Source organism: Microtus ochrogaster, linkage group LG2 (assembly GCF_000317375.1).
Source record: "Microtus ochrogaster isolate Prairie Vole_2 linkage group LG2, MicOch1.0, whole genome shotgun sequence".
Lineage (NCBI taxonomy): Eukaryota > Metazoa > Chordata > Mammalia > Rodentia > Cricetidae > Microtus > Microtus ochrogaster.
This window is the reverse complement of record NC_022028.1, coordinates 19,684,692-19,711,014: the sequence shown is the minus strand read 5'-3', so window position 1 is coordinate 19,711,014 and position 26,323 is coordinate 19,684,692. Positions and strand designations below refer to the sequence as shown.

General features: G+C 45.3%; 1 protein-coding gene across 15 annotated transcripts in view; it reads right to left on the bottom strand.

The window, feature by feature from the left end:
• Positions 1–26,323, bottom strand: part of Dst (dystonin) — a 399,168-nt gene that overhangs the window by 50,719 nt on the left and 322,126 nt on the right. For 10 of the 15 annotated variants that reach the window (XM_013351021.2, XM_026785510.1, XM_026785503.1 and 7 more), the window contains 11 exons: positions 17,084–17,245; positions 15,703–15,873; positions 12,592–12,758; positions 10,842–11,001; positions 10,327–10,653; positions 9,753–9,837; positions 8,512–8,753; positions 7,582–7,788; positions 4,088–4,207; positions 3,816–3,923; positions 2,294–2,512 (listed from right to left, as the gene is read on the bottom strand). In XM_013351021.2, coding sequence (XP_013206475.1) covers positions 2,294–2,512; positions 3,816–3,923; positions 4,088–4,207; positions 7,582–7,788; positions 8,512–8,753; positions 9,753–9,837; positions 10,327–10,653; positions 10,842–11,001; positions 12,592–12,758; positions 15,703–15,873; positions 17,084–17,245 — 1,968 coding nt within the window. The remainder of the gene's footprint in view (positions 1–2,293; positions 2,513–3,815; positions 3,924–4,087; positions 4,208–7,581; positions 7,789–8,511; positions 8,754–9,752; positions 9,838–10,326; positions 10,654–10,841; positions 11,002–12,591; positions 12,759–15,702; positions 15,874–17,083; positions 17,246–26,323) is intronic. The other 5 variants (XM_026785512.1, XM_026785505.1, XM_026785507.1 and 2 more) reach the window with 1 other exon arrangement.

The window sequence follows — 26,323 nt, the reverse complement described above, 5'->3', positions numbered from 1 at the left end:
TGTGGGGATCTACCTCATGGCTGTGGGGATCTTCCTCATGGCTGTGGGGATCACCTCATGGCTGTGGGGATCTACCTCATGGCTGTGGGGATCTTCCTCATGGCTGTGAGGATCTTCCTCATGGCTGTGGGGATCTACATCATGGCTGTTTTGGTCTAGATCTTAGTGAAAACTCCATATTCCTTGTGCTGTGTCACAGAAAGGAAGAGGCAATGGCTCCATCAGCCAACATCAATGACACAGAAGGGAAAGCTGACGATGTCAGGCATGTTCTTCTTTTGCACTGCAGAAGGCAATGCTTGGACAATAACTCTGAACCCAAGAACCAAGATTCTCAAGGAAAATGCAAGACTTTGGCTGAGGTCTCTTGACCTGCCTGGCCAGCTGGTCGGTGCGGTGCGGCTGAGGTGACTTAACCCAGGGGCAGTGTGATGAGCCTTTTGTATGGCATCCCACGACAGGCCAGAGGACATTGGTTAGGTGCCTACTTGGACATGTGTGTGTGTGAGCCAACAGCCTGGGCGTGGTGTTATACACCTGTAATTCCAGCAGTCAGGAGGCTGAGGCGGGAGGATGGTGAGTTTGAGGCCAGTCTGGACTACATAGAGAGAACTTCTCTCAGGGGTGAGGGGTGGGGAGTGTGGAGACCACATGACTTGGCCTCACATGTAACCAAATAATTCTTGAGGCCGTCATGCTGGAGAGATTTCACATGACTGAAAGGTCTATTTCACTTGCTAACACGGCCTCTGGAAGCTATTTTCATTTCTAGATAGGTCTTCCCTCATCAGCAGATCTGGGGTCAGAAAAGAAAGGCTTTTAGAGGGGGCTGCGAAAACTATCCAGTATGAAGACTTTGCAGATGCACAAACATACAGAACCATATGTCTGTGTTGCAAGTTCAGATTATGCAAAAGAGAAAATCAATTCTATTTCTAAGGTTTTAGCTACCGAGCCATTTCTTATCACTAGGTGTTGTTCTAAAAGCAGTCTTTTGAATCGCCTATGACAGAGATGTTTATGGCCCATTTTACAGTAAGAGTCATTTGATAAACGGCGGCCAGGATCTCTGGCACAACAAACCTTGACACTTAAATTAAATTCGGTTGGAGACCATTTTTAGGTCTTTTGCTAGTTGAATGATTTGGATAAGGCTCTATAAACATTTAGTTTTGCCTTAAACTGCTTGTATATCTGAATAAGTGCTTCCACTAGAGACAGTCTTCCACGCCAGTGTGTTAAAGAACACAAACAAGATCAACAGGCAGGAGCCGGGCCACTGGCTGCTATTGCAGAGGACCTGGTTCTGATTCTCAGCACCCACGCGGCAGCTCAGTCAGAGTGTACAACCCCTTCTCCTGGCCTCTGACTGTACACATGTGGTGCCAACATACGCGCAGGCAAAAGGCACATATATACAGCATGAAAATAAGTCTTTAAAGAAGTACTAAATTTATCGTGTCTTCTAAGAGATGTTGTAACATAGACTGGGCGATTCTCACCTCCTCCTGATTAGTCTCCGAATACATCACATACAGATCAAGGAGGACAAATATGTTCTCAAGTTCACAAATATAAAGAACTCCAGATCTTCTTCTGAGACTCAAACCCTCTCTCAACCAAACTCTTCTAAGTGTCAAGTGACATTAACAGTTGAGTGATGGCTAGAGAGACGATTCCATAATGCCAGAGCTCCATTTCCATTTCATGTAATTAGGTCACACCTTCACTGTTTGACATAGTGGAGGTGGTGATGGCCCCTTAACAGCCAGCATGGAATCACACTATCTCATCTCAACTCTTAGCCACCAACCTACGCTGATACTTCAGCTGGTTTCCTTTCCATAGCTCTCGGGACATGGCTGTTCTGACAGATGTACACACTGTCCATTTTCTCCAAACTCAATGGCTGTGTATGTACGATGGTTCTTCTGTACACCTCTACTCTACTTTTTAATATTTTAGATGGCTCTGGTCATGGCATACAAAGCATAGAATGTATTCAACATATGTACACGGAACACGATTCAACATACATAACTGAAAGCACCTCAAAAAGCTCATGTTGCTAACATTGTGAAAATGGTATTCTTTTCCCTCCCCAGACGGGATAAAGTACACACTACTGCAGGAAAGCTGTGATGTCTGCGGTGTGTGACAGCTACCCGGCCGTGAGGCAGTGCAGACTACACTGCAGCATTACAGATGCCCTAGTGCTGTTTGGTGTCTGACATCACGTTAAGAATGCCGTCAGGACCACTGCCCCGTTAACAGCTGGGCCTCTAGCTCTCACCCGGTGCTCTTCCTGTTGCCGTCTCAGAGTCTCGTATTCCAGGGCTGGGGCAGGCAGCTGGGAGATGATTCTTTGTGTTTCTTCCAGCCATGGCCAAAGTTCCTCGTACGTCTCCCAGAACTGGCTAACGAGGGACTGTGCCCGCTCCAGCTGCAGGTGCCTCTCTGAGTTTATCTGGCAGATGGCATCATAGTTCTTCAATACCTTATCCAGTTTTTTCTAGAAAACAAAATGAGGAAGTATGTTCACCAGGCTAGAAGCTGAAGTTCAGGATGCTCTGAGTAGTTCTGTACATGTGACACAGAGCAGGAACACAGCAAATGTACGCGAGATAAATACATAAAAGAAGCCTGTTCGGACTGACTGTTTCTACGCATGCATGCGTGTTAAAGAGGGCACTTGAATTTTATGCAGAGTCACTGAATTCTGCAGACATAGTAAGCAGAATTCTCGGGTACTCTTACACTGTTCTCTGCGTTAGAAAGTTAAGTTTCACACATGTGGACCAGCATTAACACTATTATCTGGAGAAAAAGGAAGATTATATTTTAAGAATGAAATTAAAAGGACAAAAAAGAATTCAAAATAAAATCAAGTAGGTGCATGGGAATCTCAGTAGGCCACTGTGCTCTACACTAGAGCTGTGTGTGCAGTGATTGAGAGTGTGATGCAAACTCACAATAAAAACAAGGGTAGCACAAAGGCTGATCACCCAATAAGCTACAAGTCAGAACCAGAAAACATTTCATGATCATCTGTGTCTTTTATTTCTGAATCCTTGAAAAATATTACTTAGTTATAGACTAATAAACCACCCTTGTTAAAAAAAAAAGGAGAAAGAGAAAACAGCATTATAGTGTACAATCTGTAATTTTATCTGTGGTCTACCTGAAAAGAAATGCATTTTTTTTTCTAAAATGTAATTTAAGGCATGGATATTTGTCTATCTTTATTTGGGGTCATATATTTACCCAGAAGTATTAGCACTCAGTCATTTCTTTAAGCTACTCAGATGTCCATATAAAGCTGAGCCATCCACTTTTACCTGAGAATGCTTTTCCATCAATCTGCAGAATTATTAAAACCACATATACCTATGGCTTCCTTAGCTATTACCTCATTGTTCTCCTACTGGCTTGGAGTAACTTTATACAGAATGAAGATCGATGTATTTTAGATTTTGTTTCGGCTTAAAAGTTGCAGATCTTCCAGAAGTTTATGGTCCATAGCTGGCACATCTCATAAGCATCCTAACAGTAACGCAGTTAATACTGACTGGACAAACTGAATGCTCAACGTGGGTTAGTGGAGGAACCTTTAACAGAAGTATCAACACTGACTGTCCTCTGGGGGATGGGTTTCCATGGTTATTCAGTAACCTAAAAAGATGCCTGCTTTAAATGTCACAATTCTGCTGTTTAAACAAAAGCTGCAGATACATACAAAGTTCCCTCTGGAACTCAGTGCTCAGTGGATACTATTTGTTTAAGGGTCACTGCCTAGCATATGGACAAGGTGATACCTTCATTGGCTGCTTTTCCTCTTCGCTGGAGGTGGTCATGATTCTATGCCCAGATTTAACAAGTTCATCAATAATATCCTTGTGTCTCAAAATATCCATGGTGAATGCCTGTGATTTACCAAACAAAGACAAAACACAAAGAAAAGTGTGTGATTCCGTGAAGGCAAGTAGGCAAAGCAGTTGAAAATAGCAAGCGACCCTGACAGGGTCTTGGAAGACGCGGAGCCTGGAGACGCACAACCTAGACAGCAACTGGAAATGTATTTCCTCACCTTTTGAACCTGCAGCTGAGCACAAGTCTGGTCTTGCTCAAGCCTGATGTCACCCAGAGACATTAATTTCTTCTCTGTTTCAGTAATCCAGGATAGCTCAGCATCCGCCGCTTGCTCAAACTAAACAAAAGATAATAATTAGGTCAGAAAGTTCCTGTGGCTGGTGCCAGAAAAATTACCTATTTCTGTTGCTTCTAGATACTCCCTTTCCTAATTGGAGACTCTCAGCTTCTCCTTTCAGTGCACGCTAAACTAAATCGTGAGTGGCTGAGGGATAGAGAGAGAACTCTGTTCTCAAGCTCTTATGTCCTGCTGTATGGTCAGGGGCACAGGAAGGATGCGAAGATGGCCAGCTCTGTACCCTTCTGTTCCGGTGTCTCAGCACCCAAACATAAATGTTCTAAAACCTGACAATTAGATACCATTGTAAGTAATGTTTCATATGACTCCAATTCTCAGATGGATAGGTAGCACTGTGCCATTAAAGTACCTTGTTCCTGATAAAAGAATGAAAAAATTCCATTTCTTTATTGTATGTGTTTATATATAAATGTGTGTGCATTTATATATAAATGAAGAATACACTCAAACAATTCATATATGACTTGTAAACATCTCATTTAATACTGGGCTTTAACCATGTACAAGATCATTCCTAAGTGTTTCAGTTGTTTTTCCTCATCATTAATTCATAATTCATAGCTCATAGGCATGGCAGAAACTTTTAAAGTACAGAAAAATAGAGAGAAGAAAATTAAAATCCAGAGTTAATATTGTTGGTAATTCAGTGACTTTCCCCCAAGAAACTAGGAAAGTCAGACTTGTAAACTACCTTATGAACACCTATATTCTGCTTCTTTAATTATGAATATTCCCCACATTTTGTTTTTGTCCCTTTGAGTTGTCAAAGCGCACACACATTTTCAGTGTCTCCCATCAGATAAACTCTCAATGCCATTCTGAACCAAGCAGGGATCAGAAGGTGGGTGAGTAATCCTATAGCCGCCGGGGATGAAGGTAAGCACGAGAGCTTTAGCTGGAAGAACTCATGGGAAATGGACACGCAGCCTGCCAAAGCCAGACTGCCTGAACATTCCACTTCCCAAGAGAAGCTGGAAATCAAAATGGGAGCAGAGGAGGATAATTGGGCGAGAGAAGAGAAGGGTGGGGCTGAAAAACAAGCCAGAGAATAATTCCACTTTAAGGGCTCTACATTAACACAACGTAAACACACGGGGAAATGGAACAGACCAAGTTTCCTCATTCCAAGATAAGTAAAGGTAAAAATGCCAACATGACATACAGAACACTCCTGCAACATGAAGAGGAAGGCGGAGTGTCTTGGACCTGGGATCTTGAGGATCAACACCCAAGGGTGGTATTTTTTGCATCTCACCTATTCAAGATTAAGTACAAAACAAATAAGGAGCCCCTACACACCAATGCATATAGACGCAGGCCCAGGAGAGTCCAGTTCTCTCTAGCTAACAGACACACGGTGGGGGGGGGGCAGCCTAGCGAGGCAGAAAACAGACAATCCTCACTTCAAGTCAATCAAATGCCACAGAGCAAGATGGCAGCCCCACTCACTCATGCCAAGTGGTAGCACGAGGAGCCTCGGATTTCACCTTTGAATCTGCGACAGTGTTCCTATATCCCTTTCAGGATGATTTTAAACAGGAGCCAAAGTTTTATTCCCACTGACTCAAAACTAAGTTCCTTCCTCCAGTGTAAACGGAGGGCAGCAGGGAGTCTGGACTTCAGCCTGTCAGGTAGTAATGAGGCACTTCTCCTTTGCCCCACTTTGGTGGCATCATAACAGACCTAGTGAGGAGTCAGAGTTCTCCTCATCACTTGATGTCAGACCATCATGGCCTCCCACACTGTGCAGAGAGCTGGAATGACCAGCCCCTCCCAACAAAGATGAGGCATGTGCCCTAGAGTCCACGGGAACCTGCGCTTTTATCTGCCCTGGCAACAACCCCAGCTGCTCCTGCCACATTGCAAACGGATACAAGCAGATGAAATCAAAGATTTAACCCATATAAAAACTAGGAAGACTCATCTGCCCCTGCCTCTGGAGTGCTGGGATTAAAGGCCTACGCTACCATGCCTGGACAGTACTGTTCTCTTTAAGGGTGGATGTTTTAATATTTTAGTTTCAAGACCAGCGACATAAATCTGATTATTATTGTTAAATCTTTGGAAAACACTTGAAAACATTTTTGACTACAGCTGGTCTGTAGTTAGTGCTTGAGCAAGCTCCAATGCATGCTAACCAATATGATCTCAACCTGTTAATTCAGCCCGTATCTGCTTCATATCACCCAAATAACTGAACACAGAGAAACCTGCTCTCAAAGGACGGAATATTTGTCTTGTTACTCAGAGAAGGCTTTGGTGCCAGCTCTGGGATGTTCAAATAAGTTTTAATGGAAAAAGTATTTTAATAGAGTTGAATAAACTTCATAAGTAAATGTGCCCACTTTCCTACAACAATGAGGCATACAAATTCCTGCAAGCTGCAAAACAGGCGGGCGAACACATTCCTCGGGCATGAATGCTCCTCAGAGAAACTTCCTAGGCAGGGCCTTGCTATAGTGTTCCTTCCAGCAGCCTTCGTGAGCCTCGACTATTAAAATACAGAAAGGAGAGAGCGTGAAGCTTCAGAACCTACGAATTACAGTTACACGATGCTAGAAAAGCAACTCCGGAGACTTTCCCACAGCCTGCTTGTGCTTCCTGCCTTTGCGTGGTGTGATGGAAGAGGTTAGTCACATATCTCCTGCTGGAGGTATCCGACAAAACCATAGAGCTCTGAACCAAGTCTGCAATCCAAGCCCGATGACTGGATTCAGACAGCACGGAGATCTCAATAGGGGTCAGACAATGCACAATAAACTTCTAGGCCGCTGCACTGCCCACCATTTTCCGGGGCTGTGGCTAGCAGCAGAATTCTCTGAAACTTTGCAGTAGAAACCGTGTGAGCCACAGACAGGTCAGAAACTATCATTTTTTCCCCTTTTTAGTCATCCTTGGAAAAAACTCTACGTCACCAAGAAAACTCTTTCCTTTCGAAAACAAAGGCCTTTTCTTGGCTACAGCAGCATGCCAGGGAACAGTTAACACTGACCTATATGCTAACTTGAACTATTTACTCTCAGATCCATAAGGCTGAGTCTAGGCATAACACTAGAATGAGCAATACGCACACATGCAGATACAGAGCATTCTGTTCGGAAAGCAGGGCTTCCCTGTGTGCGTGGCAGGGTGCTGCCTGTGATGTAATGGGGGCAGATGGTTGCTAGCTATATGCAGATCAGCAGCGCCCTAGTGCTCAGATGCAGCCCAGCCAAATTCTATTAAAATCTCAGAGTTCATTTCTGAAGCACGGTAATCAGAATGGAAATACAGCAGTAGTCATGTTTGTTCAGGTAAAGACCCTGGGCAGCTGGAGACCGTCTGTTGCCTAGACAACAAGATACTGGTCCTACCTGCTGAGACCGCAGAATGGCAGCATCGATCTCTTCTACTTTCTGAGTGATGGTGTCGCTCACCAATCGGTAGCGCTCGTTGTCCTCGGCGACCATTTTCTCAAGTCCTTCTCTGGCCCTCCAGGGTACAAGTTCCAACAGAGCGCTGCTCACTTCATTAAGGGAGTCCAATAAGGCTTTGTTGCTCTTCACTTCTTTTTTCAGTTCCTTGAAAACACACACACATATGGGTAAAGGTTCGGGCAGGCTCTCCTCTGTTCTTGGGGGTCCTTTGTTGGCTAACAAAGCTGTACTTGGCCTGGCTAGTTCTCCCTGAGCTAAACAAACCTCCATTATTTATAGCTGTTTTGCAAAAATGAAAGTGTTTCCAGAGAAGTTTAGAGAACAGTTCCTTCCTCAACACGGCAAGATCGGGTCTTTGAAATGGAAAATAAATATTTACGATTTGGAAACACAAATTCAAACAAGTTACTATGTAAGCGATCAGGTAACAAAGCTAAAACAAGAAAGCTGCCTCACTCCCGAGGAACAGGGCTTGCAGGGAGGGCATAGCGGGCATTGCAGCTCTGTAGCCTCGCCAACCCCCTTCCACCGCAATGGATCTGAAAAGAACGCTTGGAAAGACAGTGTATTTTTGTGATGTTGCCAGAAAACCCACCTGTGCCACCCATCTCTGACAGAAATGCTTTCCCAAACAAATTACAAATCTCTGAAACAATGGTCATCTTCTTTTTTCTTTTCCTTCTTCATTATTCTATCTTGGGCAGGAAACCATATTCCCAGTTACATGAGTCTATACGCTCTGTCTGAACAGTCAATTTACTGTCTGCTTCCACCAGGCCCCGCCCACCAAGACAACCTAACTGGGACCCTCATCGCCCCTTGTGGGTGACAAATGCCTTCCTTTGAGAAGCACAGATAGATACACACTTTCTGTCTCTCTTGGACTTGGCTTGAGGCTTCTCCTTTCAGGGCCTGAGTCTCGTAGGAGAGCAACTCCACCTCCACCCCATCCAGCCAGCAGCACAGCTCCTTGTGCGTGGACTGCAGCTGGGTGGAGAGCTGCAGAGCGTGTTCCAGGGTCTTCGCTACATCGGCGCTCAACTTGGTGATGTCTTTGTACCGTGCTTTAATGGCTTCCAACTTATCTTGAATTATTAAAACTTCATCACCTAAAATTGCAAAAGACTTATTATTTCTTATAGAAGGATAAAAAGCTAGGATAGGGAGTTTTTTTCAGGGACTACTGATGATATGTTTGGGGGGGAGGGAGAGGAAACATTTTCCTAAAGATGATCTGACCCAAAAGATACTCTTACTTCTTCCTCAGGATTGCTAGCCATAATATCATCACTAAAACTAGAAATGGCGATGACAAGGACCAGAGAAACTTTTATGTGTAACATTCTATTTACCTTACAAAGTTGTCTGTCTTCAAGAGCGAGGGCTACAACAGCCTGTGCTCAGGTCCCTGACTTAGAAGCAGGGTTTCGTCAGGCGGGATGTCCAACCTTCCTGTGCTTGCTCAGCATTCCTCGCTTCCACACTTGTGGGGATCTTTATCTGCCTGTCCTTCCTTTTCAGACAGACATCAGCTATGCCCTAAGCTTCAGACTTCTAACTCAAAGGTCTAGATACTTTATCACATCTTTAGCCACAAGGATATCTGCCCCATGCACACACGCACTGCTGAGACAGGTAAGGACTTTCCTATAGCCAAAAGGATTGCTAAAATAACTTAGTTTCTCTGAGTTGCTCAAGAACCTCTCATGTAGATATTGAGCCATGCGTCTGTTTTCTTGGTGGCGCAAACTCGGAGAAATGAAACCTACCTTAAAACAAAACAAGAAAATGGATTTCTAAACCCATGTATTCGCCAGTGCTCTCACGATGGAAGACTAACACAGCCATAGTGCAGGCTGCTCTGAGTAGCGCCTATGGCAAGCACTTGATGCTATGAGTAATCCACATGGCGTCCACCAAGAACACAGTGAGATCACACATAAAACCCACTCGACTGACCTTCAAAGCTTTCTGCCAGGGTGAAGCCTTAGAGCTGCCTCACAAAGTAGGAAATGTTCTGTCTCCCCACCCCCACCCACTCCCGCCCTTGAACTACACCCAGACAGCGCTAGAGGCTGCTGGCTGTGGATGAGCCCGAGGCATCTCACCTGTGGTTTGTTTGAGCAGCTCCAAGCCATTCAGCAGAGCCTGATCTACGCTCTGTTTCCTGAGGAGGATGTCTTCTTGCAGAGCCTAGAACACAAGTACCATTGGTATGGAAGCAGGGGGAAACAACTTTGAATCAGAAGCAGCACTCACTAGCTTGAGAGAGCTTCCACTGGGCTCTGGGGACAGGTCTGGAGAAACATCTCCCACTTTTAAAAGCCCGTTCGCCATTCCCTCTCTCTTCCCACCCATACTCCACGCCCCGTGTTCATCGACCATGATTCACAGCGCTCCCCTTTTAGAAAACACCGAGGCCTTGTAAAAATTCCCTTTGTGGGGGCACTGAAGTACTGCTTCATTATGGGCCCTTGAATACAACAGTAATCACACTGAATAAGCAAAAGGCCAGCTAAATGGATGGATTCAGTAACGTGTCATTAAAAGTACCCTGTACACACAACAGAGTCTCTTGTGAGTATAATAAATCATAATGGACATGAAATAAATACAACTAATAAAAATGAATAAATTAACAACAACTGAAATGAAAAAAAAAACATAAATAAATGAAGATACCCGGAGTTCAGCCTGCTGCTTCCACAGGGCCTCAGTGCTGTGATCCTGGACCGACAGCTTGCTCAGTTTGCCATGCACTTCATTCAGCCAGTTCATCAGCTCAACTTCATCTTCCCCAAAAATCTTAGCATTACACAAGGCCTGCTGGAGGAGCTCAGACCTGCTGTGACTTTTCTCTTGAATCTCAAAGTACCACACTTGAGAGCAGTCTAGTTTACTCTGCACCAGGTCTTTATCCTCCCTGGAGCTCAGAACCTTTAAGGACTGGCCAATGCTAACAGCCTGGTGTAAATGTTTACTGTGATTGATGATGTCATCTTCTAAAGCCTAAACAAAGTTCAAGAAAGGAAAACAGAACAAAACAAAAAGGAATGGACAAATGAAAATGTAAACAGAACCAAAGGATGATTTAAAAATGGATTTGGCTTTGCAATTATGCATAAAATAACAAATGTACGTCACAAAAACCATGAAGCAGATGATAACGTGGGCCGCACTGACACACGGCATCTTACTTTGTGCTGTGCAATCTGCTCCTCAAGCTTCGGTGCCTGGGTTCCTATGGGCTCAGAGTTTGCCAGTCTCTTTTCTACAGCCGTGAGCCACTCGTTCAGCGGTTCCAAGGCCTCGTGAAACTCCTGCGCTACCACCGAGATGCCTTCCAGCTGGCGGTTCCTACACATTTGCCGAGATATAGGTCAGTCAGGGATGGAGAATGGGGAACATCGCCAACGAGCGTTTTCAGCCACGCTCCTTCCACTCTATTCTAAACGTGGCTTTAAAGGCATCAAGGAAGGCTAAGCTTTAAAACACAGACATTTAAAGGACATGTTAAAATAGCTCTAAATAAACGAGATTAAACGAGATATCCAGCACATGAACACGATGATGGGTGAAAGCCACCTTCCCTGAGAATATGCACGTCAATTCTAACCACACTTAAAGGCAGCGGCAGTAAGAACAATGACAAGAGGCGCTACTGAGGACACAGGGCATGCCTGGCTGGGCTGGAAGCACTCTGGATGTGATTTCAATGGAAGCGGCACGGGCTGAAGTTATTTAGAACAAGATGGTCAGAGGTGGACTTTCAAACTTGAAGAACTGTGACCGCTACTAGAAAAATACAGCATCAAGTGCATTTGCCAAAAGCAATCGTTAACACTTTGTGGACTTAAATGTCAAAAATAGGAGAGTTCCTCGGATTAATTTACAAGGTGAAGGGCTTTCAGAAACAGGGCTGCAGAGCGTCCAAGTAGTCTTTCTGTTTCTACTGCTGTTTTCCTGGTGGGCCGAGCTGCCAGTCCTCTGCTGAGATCTGGCTGTTGTCCTATCTTCCTAACACATTGACTTTTTCAGGAATAATATTATCTGGGAAATGAATTTCCCATGAAGCTGAATTACAGAAATTGGCAGCAGGGAAAAAAATATAATTTTCATGCCTTTTTTTTTTTTTTTTTTGAGACATGATCTCACTATATAGCCTTGGCTAGTCTGAGATGCCGTGTAGATCCAGGTGGCCTATAACTCACAGATACCCACCTGCCTCTGCCTTCAGAGTGCTATATTAGCACACACACATTTTAAAAGCCTCCACCGCCATTCTAGTTCTAAAGAGGCAGGAATTTATGCACTACAGTTATTTCACTGTCAACCCAATCACTCCGCGTGACTCCTCGTAGTCACCGTGAATCAAAGCAGCCACACTGCAGACAGGAGGTGCTGCACTGGTTGCGACTCTGTAATCAAAGGGTTGTGAGCAGGAGCTCAGGAGAGCTGCATTCTGCTCTACTGTCGTCATGGAGGGAGAGGCCCACCTACTGCTTCCTTCTTAACTCCTCCCTTAAACATGGCCATCCTCTCCAAGCTCCTTCCTGTTACAGGCTTCCTGCATCCCATGCATTTGCACTTTAATGCAATGAAAATGTCATCATTTTCAATGGCCGTAGGTCTATTGGTCTGCACTTATCTGGGGGCGGAGGTGACGGAGCTCCCTCAGAACCCAGCATGCACCTGTGCCTGACTCATGGTAGAAAGAGAAGGGCTGTGCAATACAGAAATGAACGCATTACCCGCGAGGGAAATGCTTTCATAATAAGCAGGGATGTAGCTGGTGGCCACAGGGCAGCAGAAGAATGAGGGGACAGGCACCGCAACCCCTGTACACACGATGAATATGCAAACATAGAGAACACGGATTAAAGGAAGAGCTGCTCCAACCCAAGCCCTCAGTGCACTGCGGCTGCTCCACAGGGACCCTCGCAGTACCTTGCTTCAGCTCTGCTAAGCAGGGCCTCCCATCTGCTGTCCAAGAGGCTCAGCTGCCTTGACAGCTTCACTCTGTCTGCGGGCTCTGCAGAAGCAGCGATTTTCTCTCCTTCTCGTTTGATCACCTCCACAGTGGACTTCCGGTCTTCCAGCAGTCTCTGCAGAAGCTTCAGACAGAATGTTCAATATTTTAAGAGGCAAATATCAAGTATTTATATCTTATGTATGATAGATAGATAGATAGATAGATAGATAGATAGACAGATAGATAGATAGATAGATAGATAGATAGAATGAACATATATGAAAAAATATGAGAAGTAGGATTTAAAAAATAATCCATTTGGGGCCAGTGAGATGGTTCAGCAGGTCAAGGTGGCTTGCCACCAAGCCTGATGACCTGAGTTTGATCCCTGGGACCCACGTGGTGAAGGGGAGAACCAACTCTTACAAGTTCTCCTCTGACCTCCACATGCAGGCTGTGGCACATGCAGACCATATAAATAAATAGTCATTAAAAAAACACTTCTAAAAAAGGAAAGAGAAAAGCATTTGGTGGAATGGCTACTCCAGTGCCAGACACTGAGGTGTGGCTTTCATCAGAGACAGCTCTCAATGGTAGGGTCACTGCAATCTTCACAGAGGATAAGCAGCCTGAACCATGGGAAAAGTATAACGTCCTCCTTACTTTAATAAAACAGGAATACTCTAAGTACCCAAAAGCTATCAATTCTACCAAAATAAAAGATTTCCATAAATCACCAGTGTTTTCAAATCACCTTCCAACATGAAACAATGCACTACAGGCAAGCAGGTTACAATCAGAAAAGCCCGCATGCCGGAAGGCTGTACGGGAGGCTTGTGGCCCTCCACGCAGCAGAAGCAGCATTTCAAACCCCACATGAGGATGAAAACTTAGGCAGAGCTCTCAGACACCCAAAACGAAGGGAGTGTGGGTGCACTGGGAATTTGAGGGCTGCCAGAAAGATTAAGGTTTCAAGACTTAGCAGTTAAAAGGAAATTCAATTTAAATCTAATTGAAGGCCAGACTCAGGGTCACCCTGCCCTAGCTAATCAAAACAAATCATTCCTGAGCAACTGTGTGTATAAGCACTGGGCTCCGGCAACGAGGCTCAGGAGCTCAACCAGACAGGCCTCTGCTTCCTTACTCTGATCCCGAGAGACAGTTAAGGAGCAAAGATTTAACAGTTACCCTGAAGTAACACGCTACAAGAATACTGTGAAACTGAGACCACCAAGAAGGGCATTGAGGGGAAAGCCCACTTCCAAAGGGAAAGGCACAGATGTTCTTGACACAGTTCAGGCCATGGGGTAAACAATAAGGAAGCACTTGGTTTAGGTAGCAAGGAGAACTATTTGGATACTTAAAAAAAACTACATTTATCGTGTGTGTGTGTGTGTGTGTGCATGTGTGTGTGTGTGCGCACGCGTGTGCACATGCACATGCATGCACACTCACACACACTTGTAGAGGCAAGAGAACAACTTGTGAGATTCAATTCTCTGGTGCCTCCATGAGGACTTCAGGCTGTCAGGCTTGGTGGCAAAGCCCTTTCCCCGGGTGCTGAGCCAACTTGCCAGCCCAAGTGGGTTACTTTTGGTGAACGGAAATAACAAAGCCTTTGGCAATTAAAAAGACAAAGTCAACAAGTGGATTCTACTGACCAGGCATTATTAACCAGCTCTAGGAGAATAACTTAAGTTAGTTCAAGGTAGCAGTATATAATTAAAAACCACACAGATACAACGGGTTTCCTTACTCGCCCCCCTGTTTCGTTGTCTGGTACCAGAGCCGGAACCAGCACCTCACATATCCTGGGCCGGTGCAGTTACGTCATATCCCCAAGCTGTTTGTTCACATTCAGGTTCCAGACAGGTTCTCACTGAGCTTCGGGCCGAGAACCTGTGACCCTCCTACCTCTACCTGTCACGTGGCTGGGATTACAGGCCTGGGTCGTAAGGGGCTTTATTTCTCATATAACTTCCTAATTGGCTAAGTTTTCAGAGAATTTTTAGAAAGCAGATATGGAATGTAGAACTAAAGGAAGCAGCCAATTAAACTTTTTAAAAAAAGTTTAAAATTAAACTTTTAAAAAGTTTAATCTAGCAAATAGTGTATGTATTTAAGGGTTATAATGCAATGTTTTAACACGTGTGTACACTGTAGAATGATTTAATAGTAAAACTAATTAACAAAGCTTATTTATATTTATTTAAATTTCCAATCTATATTTATAATTAAAATCTTAATTTTGAAATATGCAATAGCCCAGTGGTAAGGCACTTTCCTAGCATGGCTTAAGTCCTAGATTCAATTTCAAGCAACACAACATACACACACACACACACACACAGAGAGAGAGAGAGAGAGAGAGAGAGAGAGATATTCATTCCATAAATTCTGTGTGTCATTTCAAATCACAGCTGCTAAATCACTGGAAATGTCATTAAAAGCTTCACGTCTAGCTGCTACACGATGGTGAGCCCAGCACTGTATACGCTGCCTTGGGCTGCTCTCTGTCATCTGCATCAGAGCAGTGGCAGCACATTTCCAGCAGGTGCGAACCGAGGATTCGCACCGTAGTGCTCGAGAACCCACCAGTATTTAATCTACAGAAGGACAACTCAATGGGTAAATCTTATGTGTTAGAGAGTGACGATTTCTTCCGTCCCAATGCCACCTGGTCAGTGAAAGGTTTCTTGGCTGTTCCATTTAAAGCTACTGGCAACACCCCTCTACTCCAGCACTTCCTGCCCTGACCATGCCTCTGTCACTTGCAGATTCCCCCCCCCCATCCCTGCTCTGAAATACTCTAGGTTACATAATGATTTTGTTTATTGGCTTTCACAGCCTGTCTTTCCCATTACACTTTATGTTCAACAGGGACTCTTGGTTGTTTTCATCCGGGGCTGTATTTCTCGCAGCCAGAACAACGCCTCGACCAGAGAAGGTGGCAGGAGGTAGGTACCGGCTGAGCAAGTGGCAAGAAACCGTTACTATGACATCGGGTTAGTTCAAGTGAGAAGGTACGCTTTGATTGTCCTTTAAACATTAAATATGAAAGCAAATGATAATATCATTAATTTTACCTTTTGCTCTTGTATCTGGGCTTTCACCACTTTGAACTCAGCTGATGGAGGCTTCTGATTGGCCACAAGGTCCTCGGTGTCTGCCATCCAGCTGAGCAGGGACTCCAGGGCATCCTGGAACCTCCCACAGTGGAGCAGGGCCTCTTGCAGCTGGGCTGCCCGCTGAGCCACCTGCAAAGTTCCAGTTGTTTCAACTTATTTACTTGTTTCATTAAAAGAAAAAAGAAGGGAATCTGCCCACTGGACACCACTTCTCACAACTGTTTCTTAACTTGGTTACAAACTTTCCCTTTCCCTCCCTCTCTGCATGTGTATATGCGTGTTTAAGGCCGGAGACGGACTTTGTGTCTTCTCTTACTTTCCACCTTAATTTCTGAGACAACATCTCACCAAACCAACTGCTTGCCATTTAGGCCAGATAGGTCAGGATTCCACCTGTCTCCACTGTCTCCATCCCTCGGTGCTGGGGACAAAGGTCAGTGTCATCTGCTTTTAGGTGGGTGCTGGGGTTCCAAACTCAGGCAGGTATTTTACCTACCGTCTCCCAGACCTTTTCTTTGCTGTGTGCACGTGTGTGCCTATGTGTGCACACGTGTCCTGTGGTGCTTCCCCCTCTGTTCATAACAAGATGCCATTCTTGGACTATGCCACTGTAGCCATGGCAAGCAGAGCAAAACAACAGCGGCGGTCAGGTCTGTGAGAAAGGTAACGGAGCCGCTGACAGAGGTCTGGACTCCTCTGGGATCCCTATTACCCTAGCCCCCAGTTGCAAGTGATCTTGGGTGACACTGAACTGTATAGAATTGAAAGGTTAATGCCATCCACGATGGGGTGGGTCTTTGTGGTGACTTAGCTATTGGGGGGGGGGTCACACATGCTCTAGTAAGTAACCTCTCACTTGCACCCTGTTTTAAAAAAAAAAAAAACCACTTAATAAACTCATTGGTCTCAAAAAGCTGGACTTCAGTGAAATCCCACTTCAGTCTGCTGTTAGTGCCCATCTGGGCGAATGGATGTCCATGTGGGTGTCCCCAAGAGAAATTAACACAACAGAGCCTGCATCCCTTACGTCTGTGAGTCACCAGGGCAAAGGAGCTACCACGGCATGAGAGGTTTGCATGCTCTTTTAACATAGCGCCATCCACCATGGCTGCCTCCAGTCATACCTGCTGGGTCTGTCAAAGCAGAGAACATGGCAGGGCAAGTCAACCCACGAACTTCGTTCATCCATGTCCCCTATCTACTGTCAGGGGCCATTTAGTGCACAGCAACATGAAAAGGGCAAGCGCGCTTGGTCATGAGCGGCTACCAGGACAAATGACTACTAGTCGTGGAAGAGGAGTGAGCAACCACTAAGGCGCTCAAGGGACCACGCAATTACCTTCTTATTGAGCGTTTTCCACCGCGCATTGACATCATCCAGGTCATGCTCTAACCCCTGGGTGCAGGCGTTTGCAGCTGCGCTCTGAATGAGGCCTTGCCCTAACCAGTTCACGTCTTGCTGCTTCACCTGCAAGGCTTCAATTTCTTCTTTCTGGAACACCTGCAGGTTGGGAGACCCACATCGTAAGAACTATATTATCTAACAACCACCAAATGTGTAAAGACCATGTGCTTGCTCATTACACAGTAGAAAAGTGAAGGGAGCCACTCTTACTGAGATATCATTTACTATTACTTTGTGAGTATGAAATATAAATTTATGGCACTTAACAATATATCTTATATACATTTAATAAGATCGCTTACAAAACCAAGGTAAGTATAATGGAATTTCCTATCATCACAATTTAACTCTATGGGAAAAAAAAAAAACACAAAACATGCTAAGGAGCAAAGGATAAGATGCCCTTTTCGAGTCAAGGAATTCTCATGGGGGCTCATAAGGCTTGGTGCGATATAGTTGGTTAACAACTGAAGCTTGGGACTCAAATTACAAGTGGAAACTCGCTGGCAGGACAACAAAGTAGGTCAAGAGGCCAAGTGCGTGCCTACCCAAAGGGCCAAAAGACAAGGGCAGCAAGTGGAAACGGACACAGGGCACACGAGGAGTCCCACAACCACAGCAGTGGAAGGTCCAGCCCCAGGGGAACGCCCAAGGGGACACGGCAAGACCCATATGCACAGGGTGGTTCAGAGTGGCCAGTGGCAGAGAGGAGGCTAGGGCCGACCTAGAACAGTAACCTGGCCCCAAGAGTGAGGGTAGAGCCTCTGACCTTGAATATCAAGTGTCCCGAGGAAAGTCACACCCCATGCCTACTATGACATAGTCCTCTCCTGAACATTGCAAACACTTCCATCGAAAAAAGGGGTCCTGGAATTTTAACCATAAAACACGAAAGAAAAACTCAATTCACCAACTATCTCCAGGGCACAAGTTCTAGTGTAGAAACCAGGACAACATGTCTCTCCCAAGACTGCCCATCCGTATGTAATGCTCCAGTGGAAACAACTTGGAAGGAGTCACAGTCAGAGAATGTGAAAGGACGGTTAAACTATGTTCAGACAACTCCAAGAGGATACGAATATACCCCAAAAGTACAGAAACAAAGATCTGAACAACAAAAAAGTTTCCAAAGTACGAAAATAGAACCTAATAGAGACATAGGATTGCTGCAGAAAATTCAAATTGAAATGAAAAAAAAAAAAAAAAAAACAAAAGAAAAAAAACAAACAAACCTAAAACCAATAGGCCAAATTAAGAAATCCTAGTGGAAAGCCTTACCCACAGAATGGAACACGTGGAAGACAGAGCAGGAGTTCCTGAGGACAAGGTGGAGGAATTAATCATTCACTAAAAGTCAAAGATTGGACATGAGAAAGCCGGGGATAGCCCGGAAAGACCAAATCTTCGAATGATGGTATAGACCGAGGAGGGGAGCCCTACAGCAAAGGCACTGAGAGAACTGTCAAGGCAGGCGTGACTCCAGTGATGGACCCCTGCACTCATGGCCCCTCGCCCCCGGATCTGGACCCACTCATCAGCTGTGGTTTCTCTTTGCTCGCTACTACCCATGAACCTGCTGTCAACACTTTCCTGGGACCCTCTCCCTTACTGTCCATCCCATCCAATACATGGTCCCCCAGCTGCTTGTGGGTGTAAAGGATGTACTACATGAGATGAAAATACAATCCACAGGCCGGGTGGTGGTGGCGCACACCTTTAATCCCAGCACTTGGGAGGCAGAGGCAGGCGGATCTCTGTGAGTTCAAGGCTAGCCTGGTCTACAAAGGGAGTTCCAGGACAGGCTCCAAAGCTGCAGAGAAACCCTGCCTCGAAAAAAAAAAATACAATCCACAGAACTGGAACTTACTAGTTTTTGTCTAACAGTTCTATACCCTGGGCCTGCTCGGATGCCTAGTAGTAATAGGTACTCAATACTTACTTGTTGAATTGGTATCAACACAGAAAAGATAGAGCTATCTTGGGCGGATGCCCTTTCCAGTTAACAATGAAGGTAACACACCAATTTTTTTTTCCCAAAAGGAAAAAAAAATATTTATAATGTTGGGCTTGGAGAACGTTATGAGAAAAAAAAAAGTCAATTATTTTTAACTCCCTGATGAAATTTTTTACACAGATAATAAGGTAGACTAAGAGTTGGGATTCTGAGCCATTATACTGAAGGAAACCATAATAATCATTAATGGCTGGATAAACAGAACATATGGGAACGTAATAAAGGCAGATATATTAAAAGAGCACTTCAGGAGAAAATTATAGGTAAAGTGTGAAAAATAACTGCAAAGGATGCAGGGGCCCAGGAGACCACTCCCCAGGCCGTGGCCCGGTGCTAAGCATTCAGGGTTCCTCTATGTTAACGGTAAGAGCAAATGCACTGGGAACAGCAAACAAACGAGCCATTGTTTCCTCTGAATGTCCCTGGTAACAAAAAGTTCAAGCTGCTTCTCCCACTGAAAATCCATGCTGGCTAAGGATGTCTATGTCAATTAGCAACTGTAGGAAGTTAGCTACATGGAACGGAGACAGCAGAAGAGCCCCGGTCACTGCAGAGACAACCTCAGACATTTCTTCTGTGTTTCAGGAAGGTGTAACTTGTTAAGTACGTCAGCAGAAAACTGCGAGAGGGTAATGACGAAAGACCTTTTTTTTTGGCACTGTGTGTGACTCTGTTTCTTTTCTATGGAACAATCTAAATTGCCACTTCCAGGAGCTAAGTAAGGGGATGGTTCAACGGTTTACAAAAAAAATATGCACAGGGTCAAGAAAACTGCTGCACCCTTGTAGGTTATATCATGTTTCAGAGAAAAACTTCTATCTTCGTTTTCAGAGCAAAAGCCTTACTAATACTAAGTTCTAGTAAACTGTCTGCAACCCTGATCTAGGTTAAATGAAGGGTTTGGATCAGAGCAGATCCACACGAGTTTGTGATCATTTTCCAAAATTCTTAAAAATGACTACACCAATAGCTATGTTATGAAAAAAAAATTTTCACATCAGTTATAAAATCTTATAGGGAAAAGGTATGTTGCTAAACCTTTAAATTAGCAGAGCATTTGCGGCAGGTTCAAGGAAAGGTGTGGACGGTGGAGCCCAGACAAACAGTACTCCTGACACTGTTTAGATTCCTTATCTCTGAGTGGTAACAAATCCCTATAAAGACCTGCCCCCTACCCCACACACTCAGAGCACACAAACACAGAGAGCCTTAAAATAAAATGAAGCTGACTCCGAGGCAAAGGCTACCAGCGGAGCTCAGGGGAAGCACCAGAATAGGCAACTTGAATCTGAGTGGGAAGAAAAAAAATGACAGGCTTGACAGATAACCTCCACTTATCACAGGCCGCACCCTTTACTTTCTTCGCTAACTTCCTAAGGAGTTAGGGTCGACAATGCCTGCAAGAACACAATAGCTTCTCCCCTCTCCCGCATAGGGTGCCGGTAAGCTGGCCGGGTGGCATGCTTTGCAGACCATGACAATATAATACTGCGTTGGTACCTTTATGACTAAGCCTGTTGAAGTTTAATAGACTCAAAACAACTGCCCTTAAATGGCACTGCTTCAGACCATGATTTGTGGAAAAACCTAGCATTAACCTAAATTAACAGGGGGGAATTCTGAATGGGCTGCACAGCCACAGGCCCCCGAACATCTGGGAATAATCATTCCCCAACAATCCCTAATTAATTTGTTACACCAACGGATTTATCAATTGCTGGCATCTGGCAGGGCGCTAATCAAAGTCCTCAAATGAATGACTGCGTTTGGTCATTATTAAAATCATTCTTGACCACGCTGAGACAGAACCATGGGCAGCTGCCACTGCGGTTTTCCAGTTCCATTAATTACCTGGAAGCCATTGCAGACTGTGTCCAATGTTCCTGCCTGGACCCCTGTTTTGCTGGGCCCTGTTTTCTTTTTTACTGGAATGAACTGGAGGGAGTATTTCTTCTGGGTCACCTCGATCTCCTGGGCAGAAAAGGGGGCCCCTACATCACCCTTAGATGCCCTGTTGCATTCTGCTGACTCATACTGTGTCAACAGTATCGCATTTTCTAGCAAACCTGTGCTAGCAAAGTCTACATGCGGCTCTCCCAGGTCTGTGGGAGAGAGTTCTAAACCGCTGAGGAGTTCCTTCATACATTCCCTACTATGTGTCGTGATCTGCGACTCCCCTTGTCTGAAAGTTGTCTCCTTTTCTTCAGAGTTGGAAACACACTTGTTTCCTCCATCTCTTGGTACAAACAACGTGTGGCACTTTGTGCTCTCTCTCAACTCGCTCTGCACACACCCATGTTCACCATGGGGCACCCTCTGACCACTCACACACTTGTTCTCATCGAGTGGAGAGACGTCCTGCGGAATCACCTGGAAGCTGTCCCCAGGGTGGGCACTCCTGCACGATAGCAGCGGGATTTTCTGCTCACTGACGGAATCATCAGAAAACCCTGGCCTATATGGCTCTGATATGTGAATATCTTCTGCAGAAGACAGGCTTCTCGTCTGTGGCTGGTCCCCACTTACAGGGCCCTGCTTCTCTTCTTTCTCTGCCGGGGGACTGTATAAACCAGAGTCATCCTCTTCTGAGGTCTGAGAGTTAGTACCCCATCTGCACTTGCTGGCCTTGGTAACAGCATCTGACACATCAGTAGGCTCAACGAAAGAACTTTCACTTTTGTTTGCATTATCCATAAAATTGGCTGGAACAAACATCCGCCATGACCTCCTGTGCTCTCTCTTTTCTGCCTGAGACTTGGGTTTGGGGACACCCGTACTTCGAATGACATCACTATTTAGTTTGAGGGCATCGAAGATCATCTTTTCATCTAGTCTGTTAGTTTCCCGGCCTCGCAGCTCAAATATACTGGAAGAGGAAAGGGCACCATTGGAGCACAGAGAACTACCGTCCAGTGTCCTGTGACTATAGGGTAAAGTCCGCTCTGTAAAATGCCTAGAAGACAGGCTACCCTTGGAACCTGAGTCTATCTGTTCGTTTAGTCTAACTGTGTCATAGATCGACCGCTGTGGGACATAGCAGTCTTCAATATTCAAATCCTCCTCTTCTTCACCCTTCCCTACACAGGGAGGATTCTGGCGTAAACAGTCTGGCCTGCTGAGTGGCTTCCCCATTTTGTAGAGAGTCAAAACAAATATTGCAGCTTTTGACACCAAATGGAAGAAATGCAGAAAAACATTTCCCAAGAGGGTCTACTTGTGCATAGAGCTGCGGTGCACCCAGCAGGAAGGCATAAATAACAAGGCATGGTGTCTGAGGTGCTGACGGTCATCACGAGTGCATCCGAGGAAATGAAGCTACAGCCTTTTACCTGGGTCCCAGACATAAAGTGCAAGAGCCTGAGCTTCCAGCTCCTGCACCTCCTGTGCAAGTTCCCTTCCCCTCACTCACTCCCAAGCCGACCAAAACAAGCACACAGCTAACGGTGGCTTAAACACTCAGAACATTCCACTCTGAGTTCATTGCGCATTTCGGTCTAATTTTGCGTGAGGTTTCCAGATTAAAATTTCCAAACGAGCAAGCATTTTAACAGGCTGAAGGTTAACTTCGGCAGAGCTCTGGTTGACTGTAATCCACTTAAAGATGGCTTGCAAAACTCCATGTCCTTTACAGATAAACTTCAGAAAAGCAGACAAACACAAGAGCCATGTATTGTTCAGATCGGAAGGCACAGAGCAGATTGTCGGAGAAAAATAAGTTTGATGTTGTAAAAAAAAGTTAAATTTTTCTTTTAAATGGAAGGGGGAGCCGTATATAAATAAATTCGACCCAAAAGGCAGTTTTTCTTCCCATATTAAGCTTCTTTGAGGTTATCCAGAATTACCCGAAAGAAAAAAGAGGAGGGCAGTAAAATCCAGCAACCTTTAAGCCGTCAAAAAGCATGTCCGAACTTCTCTTTAAAAAAAATTCCCCCAAGATTCTTATCTGGTCTTTCTGAAGAAGGCTTCTTCCACCTGAGGCGGCTGCAGCAAGAGCTCCCGGCTTCCTCCAAGGCACAGGCAGTTCCCATCCAGCTGAAGCCCCAGCCGCTGTCCTCTGCCAGGGCAGGCTGCGGCCGCTCCCGCCGGGGCTCGGGCTGCGACAGGGCAGCGGGGCCTCCAGCACACCCAGCCCCGGCGGCATCGATCAATGATCCGGTCCAGGGCGCGAGTCCCAGCCGTCCGCTCGGCTCCCCGCTACGCCCTCCCGTGACTTAACTTCGCAGTCATCCTGCCCACTCGGCTTCTTCCCCAGCCCAGAGCGGTTTCAGGGGGAGGAATCTCGAGGCCTAGAGGCTGTAAAGCAACAGCTTGGTGACATCAGCGCGGAGCAGGCCGGTCCTGCAGCTGGGAGAGGGCAGCCGGGTTCAGATATCCTGAAACCCCTCCCGGCTTCAGATCCCAGAGGGATCCCAGGGGCAGGGGTAGAACCTGACACCAGCGGAGCAGGGACAGTCATTCCCACCGCTGGCTCAGACGGGACTGCTAAATGAAAGTGTGTGTGTGTGTGTGTGTGTGTGTGTGTGTGTGTGTGTGTGTGTGTGTGTGTGTGTGTGTGTGTGTTTGTCTGTGTTGGAGGGGGGGTTGGGGGGGGCCAGGTCCCTGCCCTTCAGCTGAAACCACTCTCCACAGTGACGAATCAGTTACTTGACCAACAGTACCACTTTGAAGTTGAGTGTTTTATCATTCCTCTCTAAAGACCGAGTTCAAAACTGGCTGTTCTCTACAGTAAGGGCCCCTGCGGGCACCTCGCCACAGCACTGCTGACAAGAATATCTGTAGTTACTAATATCCACATGGACCTCTTGAGATTAACACAAGGCCCAGGCAAACAGTGAACACAGCTTATTTAATAAAAATCATATCTACAGATTTTTATCAGTTCAGCGAAGGTTCTTACAAAAATACTGTCCAGCAAGCCAAACCTTGGCCTTTTTTGCGGAAATGACAAGAATTATTTAATAAACCTGATCCATTCTTGTATGAAATAAAGCACACTGCCAGAAAAATACCTAGCTACAAAGGCAGGAAGACAAAATGGTGCTGACCTCTGAATAAAGAAAGCAGTTGTGGTATTTCTCTGGTAGTTTTATAAAAATGTTCTATACCTTAAGTTCCCCAAATTATTTTATAAACATCTAAGTTAAATTAAAATATTTCCATACTCAACAGTTACTAGATGCACTCAGTACGTGGTCATCATTACGTTGGAAAGTACATTTATGCCGATATTCATACAGAAAAAGCAGGTATAAAATATCCGCCAACACCCCAACACGGAGATCCATTTTCATGGCACAGAACTGAAATGTTTCAACAAGTCCGCGAGTCTGTGACGTCCAAGCACAGAGAAAAAAATGTGTCTACAACCACCATGTTGAAGCCCTGGACTGACACAACCGCCATGTTGAAGCCCGAGGCTGGGAAGGCACAGAAATCAAGGGTCGTGTTCTCAAACTCCCACCACCTTAGACACATACAAAGAAGTAGTGATAATTTCCATGGAACTGGGACACTGTTAGGTCCTTAGCAACTTTTCATAAAGAATGGCCTTAACTCAGCCCACCTTAGACTGAGTCATTAACACAATATTATTCCAGCCCTGTGAAAGGCCGAGCAACACATAGAAACTGACGTTTGAGATAGGCAGTGCATTGTAAAAACTTCATGGATAATTCATCACCAAATTCAAGCACTAGGCAAGCACTGGGGAAATGATGTCACATCATCACTGTCCTTCCCCATCTCACAGCGTAATGGGAAATAAAGACAATAAAATGGACCCAGCACAGTTTGGAAGCAGGAAGCACCTCGGGAAAATGTGCGCTGGCTGATTATGGGTAGCTGTGAATTCTTATCATCTCAGTGATTGCAGCTTATTGTATTCTGGTTCAAGTTAATTACTGTATTATTTGTACTATATCAAGACGTCTAGCAGTAAATTCACACGTATGCGTTGCGTGAGATCGCACAGAAAGCAACAGCTAGATTAACATAAAGGTCAAAAACCGACTCGTCTTTCACCTTATATCATCTGTCCCATGTAGCTACTTCAAGAGTGACAGTCCCCACTGCTGGTGGAATCTGGACACGGTATGCTATGCTACACACTAATCATGGATCGTTAGAGCGCTCACACTTAACGGAGAGGGCTTTTCTGAGCAGTGACACCGACAGCTCACACACACAATCGCAGTGCTGTCTTCAAGCTGCAGCTTACCCTCGCTGTGTCTAGAGACGAGCCAGCTGAACCCCTGCTGTCCACTCAGACACGGCTAACACCAGTGCGAACAGAACATAGGCGGAACAGCACCCTGCCGTCGCTTCCTACTTCTCAAGCGAAATCCTTTTAAAGCAGAGTTCTTGCAAGTAATCTTATTATCAAGTGCCACAAATTACTTTATGGAAGTCATTAAAGGCTAATTCTATAAACTTGAAACATGGAAATTTTAGACCTGAGAGATTCGGGACGTTATGTTTACTACACCATTAAGTGGAAAATATGTAAACACAAACTATATTATCTCTAAGAGCTGACAAAATTCTCGCTTGGCCCAGTCCAACCATTGCTGAAATCTGGGTAAGGAACCAAATGAGAAAGCGGGGTTTTGTGCTGCGGGTATGCGACAGGCACGGAGAGCCAGGGTTCTTGGTGCTCTTTCTAAAGCAGACGAGCTGGGAGTGCCCCACAGTCTCTAGACCAAAGCCACCACACAAGTGACGGCCGGCAGTGCGTGGGCACGGTGGCCGTTTATCTGAGCGGGAAGTAATTCACGGTTAACAGGGAGCAGCACAGAAGGAGCATGCTTAGAAGCACTGATTGCCCGGTGTCTGTCTCTCCAACAAGCACTCATAACAACCGCAGTGCTAGCAGCGCACATCTGTCCACCTCTGGGAATGAGGCTTCTAGGTGGCTAAAAAGATTCTGCACAGAAGGCAGTGGTCTTATTAATTAAATACACACAAAAAAAATGTCTAAAAGCTCATGCTTTTAAAGGCTGCCAAGCAAGAGCACACATTAATAACCCCATTGAACTTCCTTCAGAGGACAGAGCCAAGTAAAATCTGAAAACACTTTCGTATCAAAATGGGGATAAAAGAAACAATATAATCTTGCCCTTAAAATGATTACAGATGGGTGTGTGTGTGTGTGTGTGTGTGTG